The sequence below is a fragment of the Tachypleus tridentatus genome, chromosome 10, assembly GCF_004210375.1.
Source record: "Tachypleus tridentatus isolate NWPU-2018 chromosome 10, ASM421037v1, whole genome shotgun sequence".
Taxonomy (NCBI): Eukaryota; Metazoa; Arthropoda; class Merostomata; order Xiphosura; family Limulidae; genus Tachypleus; species Tachypleus tridentatus.
In genome coordinates, this window is record NC_134834.1 from 36,477,793 (window position 1) to 36,496,648 (window position 18,856).

The following is an 18,856-nucleotide window of genomic DNA, read 5'->3' on the forward strand; positions in this document are numbered from 1 at the left end:
CTAAATCTCAAAACTTAGATGTAGAACTTTTAATGCTTTCATATGTATTCCATTACAATAAATGTTAGAAATTGCCATGAACTGCTGGTTCCTGGAAATAGTATTTTTGGTTGGCCAACTTCTGCCACCCACTACTTGAAATTGTATTCATTCATGTCTGATGGTAATACACTGATTTTGTGTTCTCTCTTTCACCTTCTTGAACATAGGGAAATTGATCAGACAGACCTTAATTAATTTACTGAGTAGTTGAATCTTCCTTTCTCATCTTGGGAGGCAATTTAACACAAATTGCAGTTCCTTAACATGTGGAATGAAAGTCAGCTTAAGCTAAAATATAAGCCCCAATAACTTTGCCTCAGAGACCACAGAAAGCACAACTTCTCCAAGATAGAGCTTGGGATCAGGGTGAATATTCAGTTGGTGGCAAAAGTGCGTGCAAATTGTTTAAGAGAGAAAAAAGGTAAAACCCTTTCCTACAGTAAATGATTGAAGACAGTCTGTAGCTGCCAATCAATAAACCTCACGCTTGATGAATGACACATGTGGAAGTTGTTGACACAGAGTCTGTTTGCAACTGGAGGGGGGAGTTGTCCAGTAATGACATTAATTTTTATAGTAAAAAGTGTGACACTCAAGACACAGCCCTGAGGGAAAGTGTCAAACCCACATGAACATGGAATTGCTGGTCCATTAAAATAATTTTGAAAAAATGGGCAAATGGCCATGCTACCCATATGAGTAGCGGTCTTGCAAAATGCCATACCTACAAGCTTTCTCAAGATAAAAGAAACAAAACAGAAATAAGATATCATTCGAGAAAGGCTTCAGTGATTAACATTTCAAGTCTATTCTGATGGTCCACAGTGAAGCACTGTTGCCAAAAACCCACACTGTGTGAGTGAGAGGAGGTTGTTTGATTTGAAGAACCAAAGAAGACAAGCATTAACCATTCTCTCTAAGATCCTACAGAGACAGCTTGTCAAAGCAATTGGATGGTAGTTTGAAGGAGTTTGAATCCTTCCTGGTCTTGGAAAAAGAAGGATAATAGTTTGGTGCCAAGAATCAGGAAAGGATTTTCTTGCCAGATCCAGTTAAAAACAACCAGTAGAGTAGCAAAAGAGGCAGGAGAGAGATGAAGCAGCATCTTGTAATGAATATCATTAGGTCCAGCTTATATACGGCTAGATCACTGAAGAGCAAGCTTGAATTCCACCAGTGTAAAGAGGTGATTATAGTTATAGAGACAATCAGCTCGAAAGGAAAGATGCAACCTCTCTGCTTGAGTCTTGATAGCTAAGAAGGTGGAGGATGAAGCAGAAGTGCATAGATGCACAACAATAACAGCAATGTTCTGGGCTTTAACAACTTCCTGGCCATCAGTGAGCAAGATCAAAAGGGGGCAGAAGTATGCTGCCCACTGACCTACTTAATCTTGTCCTATATGACTTTGGAACTGGTGGTAGAAGAGATGCTAGCTGTGTACTTAATTCAAATTCCTTCTGGCTTTGATGTTTAATCTGCTGAGCATGTACATGGGCTCATTAAAAAGTGATGTGGTTTAAAACTGTGGGATACCTACAAAAACTATCCCAGGTCTGTTTTTGAGCCTTCCATGCCACCATGAAGAAACTTGTCCAAGTTTTAGGAAAACACTGAGCACCTGCCTGGACCATACAGTCCGTCATTACTTCCATGCAGTCATCCGTCAATGGCTTAGAAACAATGGTAGGATCAAGTTCTGACAGAGCATGAAGGGAGGATCAGTTGGCTTGGTCCAGCTTTTATTGAGGCATATAGGTCAGGTGGCATCACCCACTTCCAGGCTCTCTAAATGATAGGTAAATTATCACTGTCCCATGGGTTACTGTTAACTCTCCAAGAAAAGTGAAGGGGAGCAGACAGAGAGATCAACAGCAGTAAAAAGACTGATTCGGTGCATGAAAATAAGCATATAAACCAGTATTGAAAAGAGAATCCATGGAACAATAACTTCCATCAACATCAGTACCACTCCAGAGGGGATTATGTCTATTAAAATCCCCCAGGATAGTAAAGGGAGGTATTAACTGTTCAATGAGAGCTTCAAGGTCTGACTGATCATAGAATTGTCCAGGAGACAAGGAGAGAGAACAGATAGTGATGGTATGACCCAAGGAAACATGGATGGCTACAGCTTCCATAGATTCTGTCCTGGGCTGAGTAGTCTGTGAATAATTCCAGCAGCTGAGGGTGTGAACTAATAATCGTTTTGCATCTTGATGTTGGAGAAGATGGACCTGGGCAACTGCTGAAAGGAATGGCAGGGACAGAGATGAAAGTAGACATACTCGTGAAGTCTTTTAACCATGGAGAACAAAAGGCTCTTCAGACATTTTGCAAACAACTCTGTTAGAGTAATGGAGAGATGTGCTTGCACTCCCACTATGGCAATGGAATGGAATGTCTGAGATGGAGTAAGGGACACTAAATTACAATCCTCTGGGTATTGTTCATAATCTTCAAGTGTTACAACTAAGAGCAAGAACTAGAATACGAGGGGTGTGAACCATTACAATTAACTCAGTATGGTTCCAGTTTGCATTTGTAGATGCTGTGCTCTTTGCCATCCCAACAAGATGTCTTAGAGTAACTGAACCCCTGACACCAGAAACAACTTAGAGGGTTGGGAATGTATAGCCATATCTTACAGTTCAAATAATCTGCCTTCTGTGTGGTTGGTGGACATTGTGATGTAAAAGTCAAAATCAGAACATTAGTAGGCATCAAAATCCTGCCTTTGCGAGCGAAGATTTGGCACACTGCAGGACACTCCTTGAGTTAGGAAGGTTTCTCAAACTCTTCTCAACAATAACACCAAACTCCTCCTGAATTCAAAGAGCACTGAGCATGTACCCATTGAGGTTACTTCCCATGCTACCTTGACTTCCTCAGAAGTTGGGTGTGTTGTAGTAAAGATGTTTCCACCAAGATGAATCCTGAGTGCAGCTTCCTTATGGACTTTGGGAATTCAAGGCCCAAAGTGGTGCCCATAACCATGAGGATCTTCTTTTTCCTCTTTACAGGTTGCCATGCACAGCAAACATGGATAGATGTTCAGATCCTAGAGGAGGTAAACTGAAATTACAGAACCTTCTTTGTGAGGTCCTCTCCCCACATACATGAATCCATCTTGATATGTCGCACGCTAATTTTTATGCCACGTTTTCAAATTTGCTTGGAATATACTGTTTCAAGATAATCCTTTAACTATGGCTTATTGCTCAAAAATGGTTACATAACACGGGTGAAGAGCTTGCATTCATTGAAGATGATTGTTATAGAATCACAATTTCCCTTTGTTTTTTTCATTGCATGTGGAAACTGGTCTACACCTTTCTAGCTCTGAAGCTGTATGGGTATTTCATTATTATTTAATTTGAAAAGGCCACAACTTGTAACTAAGACTTTTTGCTCCATGCTACTGTTTTTTCAGAATAAACTAAATAATGCTATTTGTTTTTTGATGAAACATCTTAGAGATCTAGCAACAAATTAACTTTGATATAAGTTGTGGGATTTAAGTATTGTAAAGTTCATAGTGGTTTTATGGATATGCTTTAAAACGTATTCAGAATTTATAAGAATCCAGGTTGTGAAACATCTTTGTTTCATTGAAAATTGCAAAAAGTGGATGTTTGCCATTTTATTTCCAGTTTATAGTGCATAGGCTGAAGGTTGGTTACTGTTTGAATTTCCAAGTAAAAATATTATCTATGTAACTATTTGTACCTGTTATTATTCAAAAATATATTGCAGTCACATTAAAGGCAATTTTGACTTTGTAATGAATTCAACTACATTTCTAGTTAAAAGAACAGTTATTAGATATAATTTTAAAACTGGGCTGTTTGTGAAATGTACAGAACATTATGAATACCACCATACCCTGTCAATAATTTTAATACACCAGAACAGTGAACTTGTACAAGACTGATTACAGCAAATGTGATTACTTAACATTTTTGCAAAAAAAAAAACAAACTACCCATAGACTATGGTGTATTGACTGTATAGTTTTATTATAATTCCTGTCTAAATACTTTGCTACTGCTATAATTTATGTTCTATCACTACCTTGTAATTTTTTTAAAAAAAACTGTAGAATAGAGTAGTATATGTGAAAACTGAGCTATTAAAAATTCTGATTGGATAACAGTTATTTTGTAATGCAAAATACACAAATCAAAAACAAACAAGGATTATCAGCTTGTTCCAGTGCACAAGAAAATCCAAAAGATAGACAACAAAGAAAGTTGTTTTTAAAAATGAAGAAATGGCAGAAAACTAGATGTTAATTCAAGGCTTAGATTTCCGAAAAACTAGAGGGAAAGACGGCTAGTCAACAATACGTGCTGGCTACTCTTTTTTACCAAATAGCAGAACTTAACTGTCAGTTTTAACAGTTGATTCATAGTACCAAACTGCAAAGCATACTTTATGTCAACAGCACATAAACCCTCAATAACTGTAGACTGAGCAAAACTGAAGAGAAAAACATCAAGTTTCTTTGGGCTATTTAATGAAGTATAGAAAAGTATTCCTTACAAAAAACATCTTTAAAGTTACACAGTATCGGGTACCTGTGTTTTACTGAAAACATTGAGACATAAACATCACTGAAATTTTAGGAAGAAGTTGCCTCATTTAAGAAAGTAATGAAACTTGATGCACTAAATTACTTCTAATGTGCGACAACACGCTTCACAAACAAATTAAGCAACAATGATAAAGTGCATTCAGAAAATGTATTCTCAGTTATGCAAACTATTAAGTGTTTATAGAACTAAACTAGTCTAAAATACATTTTATTAGATATAAGAATCAGTTACATCCCTACAATGAACAGATGCAGCTTTTTCTGGTAAGATATGATGTGCATAGGTATAGTGAATAGATAATTGTTTTTATTCTATCCTACTGTTAGTATGAGAAAAACAGCAGTATTTTCCCTTCAAACTCTCCTAATCTAGAACCCATAATGTGTGTATATCTGGTTTTCTTGTGCACTGGAAAATATTAGCAGAAATATTTGTATTTAAAATGTTTTATTATAAAGATATGTACTGTTCTATTAGTTATTGACACTAAAAGCCTTAATTATATTTGTTGTTGTTTTTTTATCTATCATATTCTGCAAACATTACTCTATTGTGAATGTATATTTAATTCTAACATCTAATAAGATTATTGTTTTGTGGGACATTTCTGAGACACTCAGTTTGCACATCATAAGAAAGAACAATAGAGAAATATTTAAAAAGTTACAAGCAAAAATCACAGTATAAAATTAATTTGGTTAAAACCATATATAAAAAAAGTCACCACTGCTGTTTACAACAGCATAAATATACATAGCATTTAACTCCAATAATGTGCTGTTAATTAAAACAATATGTCCACCATTTTGTGAAGTCTTTGAAGAAATCTACATTTTTAATTTTTCCATATGATGTACTAATGTCCACACTGTATACACTACATCATTTGTTATATGTGGGATTTATGCATACTTTGACATTTGTCCTACAGCAGTAATATTTAAGCTAGTCACAAAGATTAGCTTATAAACATTTTTTCTATGATTTAAACAATGCATTCAAATGATATGTGATACTACTACAATCAAAATAGAGATAAAATAAGCAATAACTTAAGAAGCTTATTTAATAATTATAACTAACTAGTTAACACCTGATGATGCTTTAGTTTGATATTAAAAATTATACATGAAGCCCAATCCATTATTCAGTTTACCATCTGTCATGATGTTAAAGTGGTTTTGTAAAATTAACCTCTCATCTGTAACCCTAGACAAGAGAAAACTAAAACAATGATAGTAGGCTTCATAAAATGGAGTGTATATGTCTTGTGTTTTGAAATGTCTTTTACTTATACAGTGGTCATATATTTCTGTAGGAGTTTCCAGAACATACAGCATTAATGCTGTTAATTTATTCTTTGGTTTAATAATGTTAATAAAAAGAAAAGGTTTAGCTTTTAAGATACTACTACTGAGCTATGCAAACATTTATATCAAAACAACACTTTAACATGAAATCTATAACAATGCAATATATGTATAATCGTCATAATTACTAGATAGCTAATTTTCTTAAAAGAAATTACTTAACATTATAAAAACTGGACACTTTATCTTAAAATCAACATTTTGTTTGTAAAAAGATACTTTGTGTTCTTGAATCCTTATTTGTTTTATCCATGTAATGATTTATCTTTTTAACCCTCTTCACAATTCATCTGTATTGTTCCAATTATAATGGTAAAAAAAGCTAAGAATTTGTATTTGAAGTCTATCTTTCACTTTCCAATTAATACAATGATACTAGCTTTTCACTCTCGCAAGTTCACTGCTATTTTACAACCTTGATATGTTTGATTTAGAAAATGATATAACAATATTTGTTGCGACAACTGCTAAAATGTAACAGTAATTTCTGCGGCATGATTATTGCATCCTTTATAATGTACAAGATTTTTTGGTCAGTATTGTATCTTATTATAAGCTACTGATACTATTATTCCAATAAAGATTATTACTCCTAGTAAAATGTAACAGTATTTCTGTCATAACTAGCTACTGATATGTACACAGTAGATTAGTATCAGATAAAAGCTAGTATATTTGTTACTAAACTGATGGATGAGATTTAAAAGCAAAAACTTATTGAAAATTGGAAAAATGCCATGAACAATATTTGTAACAAAATAATTCTTACTTATGTTCCAAAATAGCGAGATCAAATAAATAATACAAAAAGAAAATCAGAGTGCTTTTGTGTCACAAAATTCAATTTTACCTTATACTGTAAGTAGAAATATGCAATGGTGAACATTGATACAGAATGATGCATGGTTACACTTGAGAATTGAAGAAAAAACTGGATGCCTAGCGAAACATTAACTCGAAAGCAGCAAAAATAGTAATGATTGATAAAATCAGTTGAAACAGACTTTTAGGAAACAGTACATTTTTAAAGTGGATGAGGTAGAACTACCAAATATATTTAGAGCAAGACAATTCCTGAAAACTTTAAATAGTATTTAAGCTGTGTGTAGTTTTAAACAGAACACAAACATTTGTGAATTAGTATATGATATTATGAGAGGATCACAGTTTATTACTAGAAACAATATTAAAATCAAAATAAAATAGTTTGTTAATGCAATAAAAGGTCAGAAAATAGCATCTCAACAGATATTCAGAAAATATTTTCCACTGAAAGAAACAGAGCTTTTCAAAGAGAAGATCCATAAGGTGGAATAGTTGGTTGAAAAAAGAAATTTAGCAAGAACTGCAAGCACTGATATATATAAACTTTCTTACCAGAAAAAGCCGTCATCCATTAGCAATTCAAACCAGTCTCTGCAAGTGTGCTAAATGATACATTTTAGTCTCTGGTTCACTGAGAGCCAGACTGATCTACAAGATCCTGCAAGTAAGTCCCACAGGTTTAGAAAAACTTCAGGTCTTTATCATTATGCAAAAGGAGAAAAGAATATATGTATATATAATTTAGCTTTTAATCTTAATATGAATCAGTTCAGGGAATAAAGTGGATGTCTGTACTGAGGTTAAATTCAAGAATGAATCTAATATAGAGTTTACAATGCTGTAACTGTAGTGTTTTAACTTTCATACCAACATTGTTATACTACTGTTATCTTGAAACATTATCTGCAACTGAGTTGCAAGGTCTAGTTGTCCAGTTGTGCAACTATCATAGCATAAAGATTGCTGTGTCATTTACACCATCAAGCCAACAGTAAATAAAACTGGTGAAGATAAAGAATTAATTTCCAACTTAAAAGTATACCTACTTAACAGCATAAATGATCAGAACTGTTCTTTGATACAGGAATCAAATTTATCATAGAATCACAGAAAAATGTGTTAATACTAAAACATTAATTTTTAGGTAGCTTTTGGAACACTAATTTACTTAATTAATTTGAATTCAGAAAAATATTATTATGAATGCAAAATAACATGGATTTATTTTCCATTGCAATTCTATTTTCTCAGGGAAAATTTAGTTTTGAAACATATTTTGAAGATAATACTCTTAACAAGATACTGGTAATAAATCAAGTCAACAGGAATTTATATGTACATTAGAAAAACATAACTTTTATATTAAAACTGGAAGACAAACATATCAGTTGTCTACTTTGAATTTCTATAAAGTGAACTCGATCAACAGACTATAACATCAAACAGTATTCACTGTGTTATCACACGACCTACACTTTGCTTAAAACAAGTCAGAACACTGAAGTACATTAACATCATGTTTTGTTTAAAACAAAACTGAACAACTGTTTCTGAACAAGATCAATGTTTTAAATTTAAAATCATGGGCACACTGATTTGTATACATTTTGAATTATATATTTTTTAATACTTATTGAGTTCTTTGTAATAATAAAGAAAATCCTGATCACATGTTTCTGTAACAGGTAGCTTTTTCTACCCAAGAGGCTGGGTCTCTCTTAATAACCACTGAAGTGCACCATGTTTTCCCTGCTCCTCTAGAGCCTTACCCACCTTATCTCTACAAAGCCCATGATACGAGTCCAACCAGTCAACCTGAAAATACAACCCCAAATTTATATTAGCACAAGTTCTCTTCTATAAATAATTAATCTCTGATTAGTCCTCATTGACTGTGATTAACAAATACAATGTCATTTTTTATACACACATACATACAGGGGTCTATCCAGAAATGTTATGAAAAAGAGGAGCTCACTGAATGGTAACAACATGAATAAATCAAAGTTTGCTTACAGTGAGTGCCTTGTCTCTCAACAGATTTACAAACATCCTTTGTGGGTGCCAAGTAGTAAATATATCAACAGTTTTGTCAACCAGTGGAATATCTTTATAGATATTGAGTAGTGATCAAGTCTTGAGACAATCTTCTTTCACTGTACTCTGCAAATCACTTTTGATTTGCTCGAGAGTTGAATTTGCTTATTCTACAGTTGCATTTGTGGCCAGTTGAAGAAACAATAGCTGCAAAATGGAAGCAATATTTGGAAAAAAACTTTACATTCACAGAAGAGAGTGATTTTTATAGTTCAAGGTTTTTCTGATTCTCCTTCCTAATAAGATTTCCAAAGACTCACCTCTTGATCAAATGATAACAAAGCCAGGAGGTCATTGGCATAATATCATTTCATATCAGCCCATCTTCCTTCACAAGGTGTGTTGATGTTTACAAGTTGTGGACAAATCTTGCCCATGGCATGGGTTGATACTTGACCAAATGTGGCCAAGAGTTCAAAAATCAAACTGTCCAGACAGGGAACAAAAACAGTTCATCTCCAATATTCTACTGCTAGCTCTGCCTCTACTTTGTTCCACAGAATATTTCTGCACCTTCTCAGTATTTGATCCAGTGCTGAGAGTGGGGCCATTTTTCCCATCTTATTAAATATACAGCAACACTCCTCTTCTGGGTTTGATTCAACCTCCTTAACCTGACCTTTCATCAAGTTAATCTTTTCAAAAGCAGTCACAACATCTATAGCACTTCTCTAAAGCAAAGTGCTCAATGACTTAGTGAACCAAAATGAAAATTTAGTTTGAATGATCTTCAGTTTGATGGTACTGATAATTTCCCTAGCATGTTGAAGCATTCCTAGTGTTTATTTTTTTTTGTTATCATTTTTACTTATTAACATCTTTATATTTCTTACTGACAGAGAACATCAGTATGTTCTGAAAAAAACATGTACCGTAAATTCCGGCGTATAAGTCGAAAATTTAACACCAAATTTCAAGTTTAAAAATCCATCCTCGACTTATACGGCGGTGATTTTTTCATGACATGAATTCTAGTAAATTCAGATTCGAGAAAACCATCGCAAATCAAAATTATATGATATGACATATAGGTATTTATTTATAAAATAGTAAAATACTAGTAATCCTACTCAACATGAGATCGATCAAACACAAAGTCCCATTCCTCACCATTCAAATGGTCATCGTAAGGATCCTCTTCTGGAATAATGTCATGCTCCACTGATGATGAGGGGATATCGTCATCCTCTTCCCATAACATATCATCCTCCGTACCGTCCATCGCATTGGTAAATGAGCATTTTTTGAATGAGTTGACAACGATTTTTAGATCAATTAAGTCCCAGGAATCTTTTACCCACTGACACACTGTAGGCAAAGATGCAGCATGCATATTTCCGGCGGCAGTGTAAGTTTTTTGACCCGATGCCATCCACTCATTCCACTTGGTGCGCATAGAATACTTAAATGGTTTATTTAACGATACATCCAGAGGTTGCAGTACAGATGTTAATCCACCTGGAATCACCGCCATATCTGTTTTTTTCGATTTTAATGCTTTTTTCGTAGTATCCGTTAAATGTGACTTGAACATGTCCCACACTAACAACGATTTGGGTTTAAGCATGGCGCCTGGCCGACGGGCCCACACTTCGTTAATCCATTTGACACATCCACTATCGTCCATCCATCCTTTTTCTTGTAAATGAACCACGACTCCTGGCGGAAACTTGTCTTTTGGCATCATTTTTCTTTTAAATATTATCATAGGCGGCAGTTTCGTTCCATCGGCGAGGCAGGCCAATACGACGGTGAAGTGTTGCTTTTCGTGCCCTGTGGTCTTCACCAGAACTGTCTTTTCTCCTTTTTTGTTAATTGTAGTGTTGCCGACGACATCAAAAAACATGGGCGTTTCGTCCATATTTCCAATGTGAGCCATATCGTATTCATTTCGTTTTCTTTGATTGATGACGAAGGTCTGGAATTGCGTGATCTTGTAGTCCAAATCTTTCGGTAGCTGTTGAGCAATTTTTGTCTTTTGACGAAAGACCAGATCATGACGATGCATAAAACGAGAACACCAACTGACTGTTGCCTTAAAATCCATGCTGTCTTCTTTATTCTTAGCTGCCCATTGTAAAGCTTTCAGTCGGATAAGGGCTCTTGTTACGATTCTGCCACATTGACGTTCAGATAACACCAATGTCGCTGTTTCCTTCTCTAATCTTGGCCATTTTTCTTGATTTTGACCACGATTCGCACATTTGGTTAAGGGCAATTCTTTGAGTGTTTTCTGCCTTCCTCCAATCTCTGACCAATTTTTCACTTATGCAATAGTGCCGAGCTGCTGCGCTGTTGCTACTGTCTTTGGCTGCTTGAACGACTTTTATCTTGAATGCTGCATCATATTTCATCCTTCTTCGTGGTTGACTGGACATCTTGCTTGTTTAACGATTTATAATTATTTAAAAATTTGTCACTGAAATTTGTAACTGACATTTTGAAACTGGAAATTGAAACTGAATAGACAGTTAAAAATTCATTCGGGAGCCGATTGGTCAGCTAATTTCCTAGCTAAGCGTAGCAAGGTTAGACACACCAGATAAAAGAAAATCAATAAATTTGTCTAGACTGGAATACCGTAAGGTGCATAAAACGTGACACTTCTTCTTTTAGTGAAAGCCTTATTTGTCGAGCAAGCATGTCATGTTGGCCAATAAACGCAAATTTCTCACTTTACTTTGGCAAACAAAACGTCACGTGAGTGAAAGCGCGGCGAAGCGCACGAATGAGTCAGCAAAAATGAATTCTCAGAAAACGTAGTGACAGAACTTTTGCTCTCTATTGTATAAAGTGCAAATCTGTCATTTTTATGCCGATCAGAGGCGAGGCGTAGCTAGTCACAGCGGATAATAAGAATTCTTGAAAATGGCGCCGTCTGACAAAGTCTGCTGATGACGCAGTTGATTATTGAATATCACTTCCTTAGCTACACCTCGCCGCTGATGCCGACTGAAATATTCCGACCAAGCGATTTGAGCCAGAGAAGGGGGTCGACTTATACGGCAGGTACATGTCAAAATCATGATTTTTAGGCCAAACTTATAGACCTCGACTTATACGCCACGTCGACTTATACGCCGGAATTTACGGTATGTAATTTATTTTATTTATTAATGTATATTTTTCAAGTTATATTAATTTTCTTTTATGGATCACAGCAGAATTAATAAAGTAGTTTCTAAATTTTTGAGGAATGTTGGCAAACTACAGATTGTAGTGTGATCTTGGTAAAATACTTGTGCTAATGCAGAGCGCTTTTGAAAAATTTCCTTTAATAAGAGTAGTAGCAAATAAAATACCCTATAACCTAAGCACTTTTGCTGAAAAAGAAAGGTCCATGTTTTGAAAGAGCTTTGGTTGCAGGGTATCATATCTTTGTGTTAAACTGTTTTCTTCAATCCTAACACCTGGAGTAAGAAATAATTGTTTTATGAATTCTTCTGAAAGTAATACTGCTCAATAGCTTTAAAGAGTTAATGAACTAATTCACACAATTATCCTGTAATGCAGCTATATACGTAAAATGCAGCAACTCTATACGAGTTCAGTTATTCTTACTGATCTTGTACCAACTATGGAAAACTATATATAATACAGACTCTTAGTAATATTATAAACACTATAAGTCAGTGACTTATAAAAGTCACTATTATAAACACTATAAGTCACTATTATAAACAAAAACAGATGCTTTTTAATAACATATTTTTTTACTTGAGATTAGTCAGTGAATTTATGATGCCTTTACTGAGCCAGTCTGAATGCAAAGTGATTTTAATGCTAAGAAAAAAATCTTCATCTTAACATCCTTCACATTTCATTGCATAACCTCTAAAACTTTCTAAATGAACATTAGTTATTTTTCAGAAAAATTTATAATTAATACAAGAACAAGGAAAACCAAAGACAAATTCACATTTGACAAATACTTCGTTTATTAACAACTATGATTTCATCAGTAAAGACACCATCATCATAGGTACAGACTTAACTGGTTTGTACATAGGTTTATGCATGTTTAACCAAATAACTGGAAGTGACCTTGAAATTTACTTCCAGACAACTGGGGAAAAGCTTAGTTTGGTTTTACTTTCTCTACCCTACATTAACAGTAGGTAAATCATCAGTAGTGTAAAATAAAAAATATGAAAGAAAACCAATACTATTTTCTATAATGAATAAATATTGTAATATACTTACAATTATTTATCCTAACAGCCTCAGATTTAATAATCAGTGATGTTGAGAAAACCCACTTGTAGAGAAATATATATGCACAAACGGCTCGTTTGGGTTGAGAAAATATTTTACACGAGCAGTTTTCTCATATATAAGCCTCAACCTTTTCACATTTTAATTTTATTACTTTTCAACACCTTTCATACTTCATCCAAGAACATAATGAGTAATTAACCACATCTTAAGTTGGTCTTGTAAAATGTTCTCATGTAATCTTTTCCAATTACTTTTTCTTATCTTGTTTAATAAGTTTCTGATGTTTTAATTTTAGTTCCTTTTTTAGAAATACACATATACATAACAAGCAGCAATTCTGGTTTCAGTAATATGTACTCAACTGCTTACTTTGTGACAGATAGATTTTTTCATATTATATTGCTCTTCTAAAAAATCAGTAAATTTCCTTTTGTATTTTTAGAATACAAAAATATATCTGACACCAGAACTGAATGTCTCAAAATTACTATAATTCAACTGGCTTTCTAAGTAAGCTATAAGTAAGTTAAAAAGCTCTGTTAAATGAGATTCTTTGAACAAAAAAACACAATTGCAAAGAATGAAAATGGGGTTAACTATTTGTGAGTGACAAAATGAAATACCATTCTTGTAATAAAAAAGCAACTGCTATTTCTGTTGGTTATAAACAATGAAACAGCAATGTCAGAAATAATTATTTATTTTTGAAAGCTATGTCAAGTAGGTTTGATATTTTTTGTACAATTAATTAAAGCAAGAAGATTGTACGTTCTAATTTGTCAATGTTTACAGTATGTTTCAAATTAATTGGACACACTCAAAACGTAATATAAGAGTGATTAAAAAATCTAAAACAGGTAACTTGGAGCACAGATGACATAAAAGTGAAGATTGAGAATTTATTTAAATATTTATTTCAATTTAAAAAAATCTTTGTTAAGACAAAAATTTGATTTATAAATGTTTTTGTTTTGACCCCAAGCTTATTAACAAATATGGATCATAAAGTTGTTTAATTACATCTTGAAAATAAAAGTCATGATATGTGACTAACTTTCCTTTTCTTTCTTTTTTGTAGAGTTAATTGCCATAATTAGTAAATAACCCTACTATTTATGTAAAATGCATTACAACCATATGAAAAAATAACACAAAATACATCAGAAAAAAACAGTCCTTACCTCCTGTACAGAGAGCATAGAAGGCTCTAAAAGTGTTGTTTGAATGGGCACCAAAGTAAGGGGCTCAAAGGTCAAGAAACCCTGATTTCTAAAGTTATACTACAAAGAAAAAATTTTACATCTCTAAGCACTTCTGTATGCTAAAATTTACATATAAAAGAAACTTCACAAATTGAATTGTAAATAAAGCTAAAGTAGGCTTTAATTGAAACTTTTAAAAGTAACAAAATGTGACATCACTAACTAGTCTAAAACTTTTTGTAAGAAATACCATAAAATACTGATACTACTGTTCTAATGGAGTATTTTAGAATTGTGTACTTAGGGGTATCCTACGTTAAATAAAGTTTGGTAGAATTGTGAGGAAATGTTGAAATATCAGTGTGCATCATAAGCTCATAATAATATACATGGTGGTTTGAGAAATGTTAAATTCTGATTACAATAACAAATACATAAATAATAAAAATTAACCAAGGACAATTGTAAGTTGTAAGAATATTGTGTATTATTAAGGGAAGGAAGAGATTTTTCAATAAACAAAGTATTTTTTATCAGAAGTTCAGTTTCAGATTTAGTAAGAATTATATAGTTTGATACATGAAAGACTGACTGTCTTACATATTCATTATGTTGATGTATTGTTGAGCAAGAAGAACTAATAACTTTTATAACTGTTTTTAACAATGTTACAATGTGTTTATAGTTTAAGACTGTAAAGCTTATGCATGTGTACCAACAAATAAGGCATTAATGTTGGACAATTGAACTAATACTGCTCAATAGCTTTAAGAGTACTCCTTCTTGTGGTTGGCACGGCATTTTTTAGCTCAAAACAAAAGGCTATCTAGCTGTGCTTATCAACCAGTGAAATTGTCAAAAGTAAAAGAATATAAAATGTAAAGTAATATCACATTAAAAATGAAGACTGAAAATCAGGTAAAAAGCAGACTTAAATAGCATTAAAAAGCCCATAAAAGTTTAAAAACTATAAGTTGGACAGTATCACCATCACCTATGATACCATCTAACATCTGGGATAAACTTCTTTGAAAACGTAACGATCACAAAACAGTAAAATATGTGCAACTGTGACTTGAATATTGCAAAGACTACAAATTGGTGGGTCAGTACTAGATAAAAGAAAATGCCAAGTTAAAAACTATGATCTGTGTGTAGCCTAGCCAAAAGAACTTCTTCCTACTGATCCTTGTAGAAACAAGATCACTAAAGAGCAACAGTTGTTTATCCAAAACCAACTATCAACTGGCATGCAGGTGAGCCTTAAATAGAAGCCTGTAGTCTGTATATATGGAATAAGCATGGTAATAACGTCAAAAAAACAGACAGACTTAGCTGTGGTATCAGTAAGCTTATTTCGGAGAATACAATATGGTCATTTATCTTAAAAAATTGGACTGAAACATAAAAAACAAAAATGGGATAGTTGTTAAATTTCAATGAGAACTGGCATTAAATGATTCCAGGGCTGACAGACAGCTAAGAAAGTCAGTGTAAATAGTACCATCAGTGTACTACATAGCATCTATGTGATCCAAGGCTTACAACTTGAGTGAACACAAAAACTGTAGAGGGCATTCTGCAAGTAGCACTGAGCCACAACAAACAACAGTGCCCACAGTGTCACCTGATTTTAAGCCATCCATATAAACAGAAATAGATAAATGGTTTGAAAAATTTTTAGCAAAAAGATATTACTTTCACTTGGGTATAACTGCTTTCCTCAGATGACTCAAAATTCAGGAGTGGGGATGCTAATTAGTCATCGTGGGATGGGCTGAATACACTATGTAACACACATTTTGTTCCTGGATAGTATGTGTTATTTCTTAATTGCTTATGTTGTAAAAGTACAGAAGATGGCCATTATTCCCCTCAAACTTTGCTTTTATGACCTGGATAATGAAATTCAGAAATTAACCTATTTTCTATGAAAAAATGGGCAAATTTGCACATTTTCATTTACATAAAGTCTGAATAAAACAACATATGAATCAATATTTACATGTATTTATACTAAAGTTATACAAAAATGAACAAAAATGTTTAGAAGTGAGTAGTTTTTTAAGATTTGCGACTGTAATGTAAATCACTTTCACGTATTAGCCCCTAAATATAATATCCTATCATGCTTTCGTTATATGCTCCCAGGTCACAAAAGCAAAGTTTGAAGATAAAAATAGGCCTTTTCCATTTACTTTAGGCATAAGCAATTGGGAAATAACACTTTCTGCCCAGGAATAAGAAAAAGTAAAAATTTTGTTACATAGTGTTATGGAAGACAGCAATATCAGAAAATGGCAGACCCAATTCAGCCAGCTGCACCTGGATATGAAGGTCAAAAGAAAGAATTGCATACCATCTATTTCAAAAGAAGCCCACTGAAGAAGGAAGACACTATCCCAGAATGGGATGCTTTGTTAATGGTCAAAGCTTAGTAGCATATTGCAGAGAAAGTTTCAAATGGCAGAGAAGAAAAGGAGGTTCATGGGATTAAGTGTAGAAACTCTGAACTGAAGAAGTGCAGGAAGTTTCGCAGAGAGCCGAAGTCCCAGATGGTAAATAACAGAGTTACTGGCAGAAACACAGACCAGAAGTCCATCTCTGGATCAAATGAGGGCATGATAAATCTCAATCACAGAACAATGATCTACTCCCCAAGAGATGGAAGAGAGAATATGGAAAATGTTCAGTGCCCTTGTACACTTTACACATAGCTGCTTAATATGAGAAATGAAAGTAAGCTTATACTGACAAAGATAAATCCCAAGAACTTTGCCTTAGGGACCATGTGAAGAACAATTTCACTGAGATTGAGCTTAAGATCAAAGTCCAAACCATATTGGTGGCCAAAGTACATGTGAAAAAGTTTGGAGAAAGAATTAGTAAAACTCTTTTCTGTGGTCCATTTCAACAACATACTGAGAACAGTTTCAAGCCCCACTCAGAAAATCACCTTTTTGACAACCAACATGAGACATGGAAGTCATTGACATTGAGACTGTTTGCAACTGTAGGATGAAAATGTCAAATAATAGCATTGATTTTCATTTCAGATACAGCCACAAGGGACTCCAAGTTCCTGCATAAAAGAATGTGAAAGGGTGCAACCCACACAGACTTGGAAATGCCCATCATTTAAAAAAGTAAAAATAAAAATAGGCAAGTGGCAACATAACCCACATGAATGGAATTCCTGCAAAATGCTGTACCTCCAAGTACTGTAATACACTTTCTTAAGGTCAAAGAAGACAGAAAAAAGAAATTGTTTCTTGAGGAAGACTTCCTCTCTGATTAAGGTTTCAAGTCGAATCGGGTGGTCTGTGGTGGAGTGTTGTGAAAGGAACCCATACTGGGTGGGCAAGAAAATGTTATTTGATTCAAGGAACCAAAAAAGATGAGAATTAACCATCCTCTATATGACCTTACAAAGTAAACTAGTCAAAGCAACTGGACTATAACTAGAAGGAATCTTGGGAACTTTTCCATGCTTAGAAAAAGGTAGGACAACAGCCTTGCAACAAGCATCAGGAAAAAATGTTCTGCTGTTACATCTGATTAAAACCAACCAGAAGAAGGGCAAGAGAGGTAGGAGAAGGATGGTGCAGCATCTCATAGTAAATGTCATGAGGTCCAACTGATAAGGAGTGAACTTGTGTTCCATCAATGTAAAGAGGGTGATTGTAATCATAAAGACAATCAGCCTGAAAAGAAAGGGGAGATTGCTCTGCATGAGACTTGATGGCTAAGAGGGGGTAGGAGAAAATGGGGTACTGCAAAGATAAACAAAGCACTCCCAAAGAGTATTGGCAATGCTTTGTATGTTAGAAACTTCTTGGCCATCAAAGAGTAAGAGAGGCGATTTTTATTTCAAGTGGGTTTCTTGTCATCAAGAGAGACGAATGGATGTACACCTACCATTGACCTGGTAGCAGGAATGACCTCAGCAATCAATATCAGCACCACCCCAAAGGAAATTGTGTCATTAAAGTCACCCAAGATGAATAGGGGATATGGTAACTGTTCTATAAGAGCATTAAGGTCTGACTGATCATAAATCTTTCCAGAAGACAGGTAAAGAGAACAGTGATGACATGACCCAATGAAATACTAATGGGTAGTGTATTGAGTAGCACAGACAAGGAGGATTTACATGCTGATCAGCCAGTAATGCCACCCTTCAAAACCTTGTCCATCACACAAACTGTCATTACAGTGTAAATAAAACTGCTGAAAGGTGAGAGTATCATCAGGTTTCAGGAATGTTTCCTGTCAGAAAAGACATACAAGATGATAGGAATCAATTACTATTTTAATGTCATCAAAATTAGAACAAAAACCTCTACAGTTCCCAGTATCAAAGTGACCATTTTTGTTTAGGTGGAGGAGAAATGGGTGGAGAACCCTTCTGCTTGTGACCATGCCATTTGTCTTTAACAGAAGGTCTATTGACCTCCAAGGAACCTACCCTGGGTCAATTGGCACATCTGTCAGTACAAGCAGA

At 34.2% G+C, this 18,856-nt stretch overlaps 1 protein-coding gene across 10 annotated transcripts in view; it reads right to left on the bottom strand.

The window, feature by feature from the left end:
* Positions 1-3,926: 3,926 nt before the first annotated feature.
* LOC143229060 (xaa-Pro aminopeptidase 1-like) overlaps positions 3,927-18,856 on the bottom strand; it is a 100,996-nt gene continuing 86,066 nt past the window's right edge. For 9 of the 10 annotated variants that reach the window (XM_076460786.1, XM_076460794.1, XM_076460791.1 and 6 more), the window contains 2 exons: positions 14,332-14,430; positions 3,927-8,650 (listed from right to left, as the gene is read on the bottom strand). In XM_076460786.1, coding sequence (XP_076316901.1) covers positions 8,531-8,650; positions 14,332-14,430 — 219 coding nt within the window. In that variant the 3' untranslated portion in view covers positions 3,927-8,530. The remainder of the gene's footprint in view (positions 8,651-14,331; positions 14,431-18,856) is intronic. The other variant, XM_076460788.1, reaches the window with a different exon arrangement.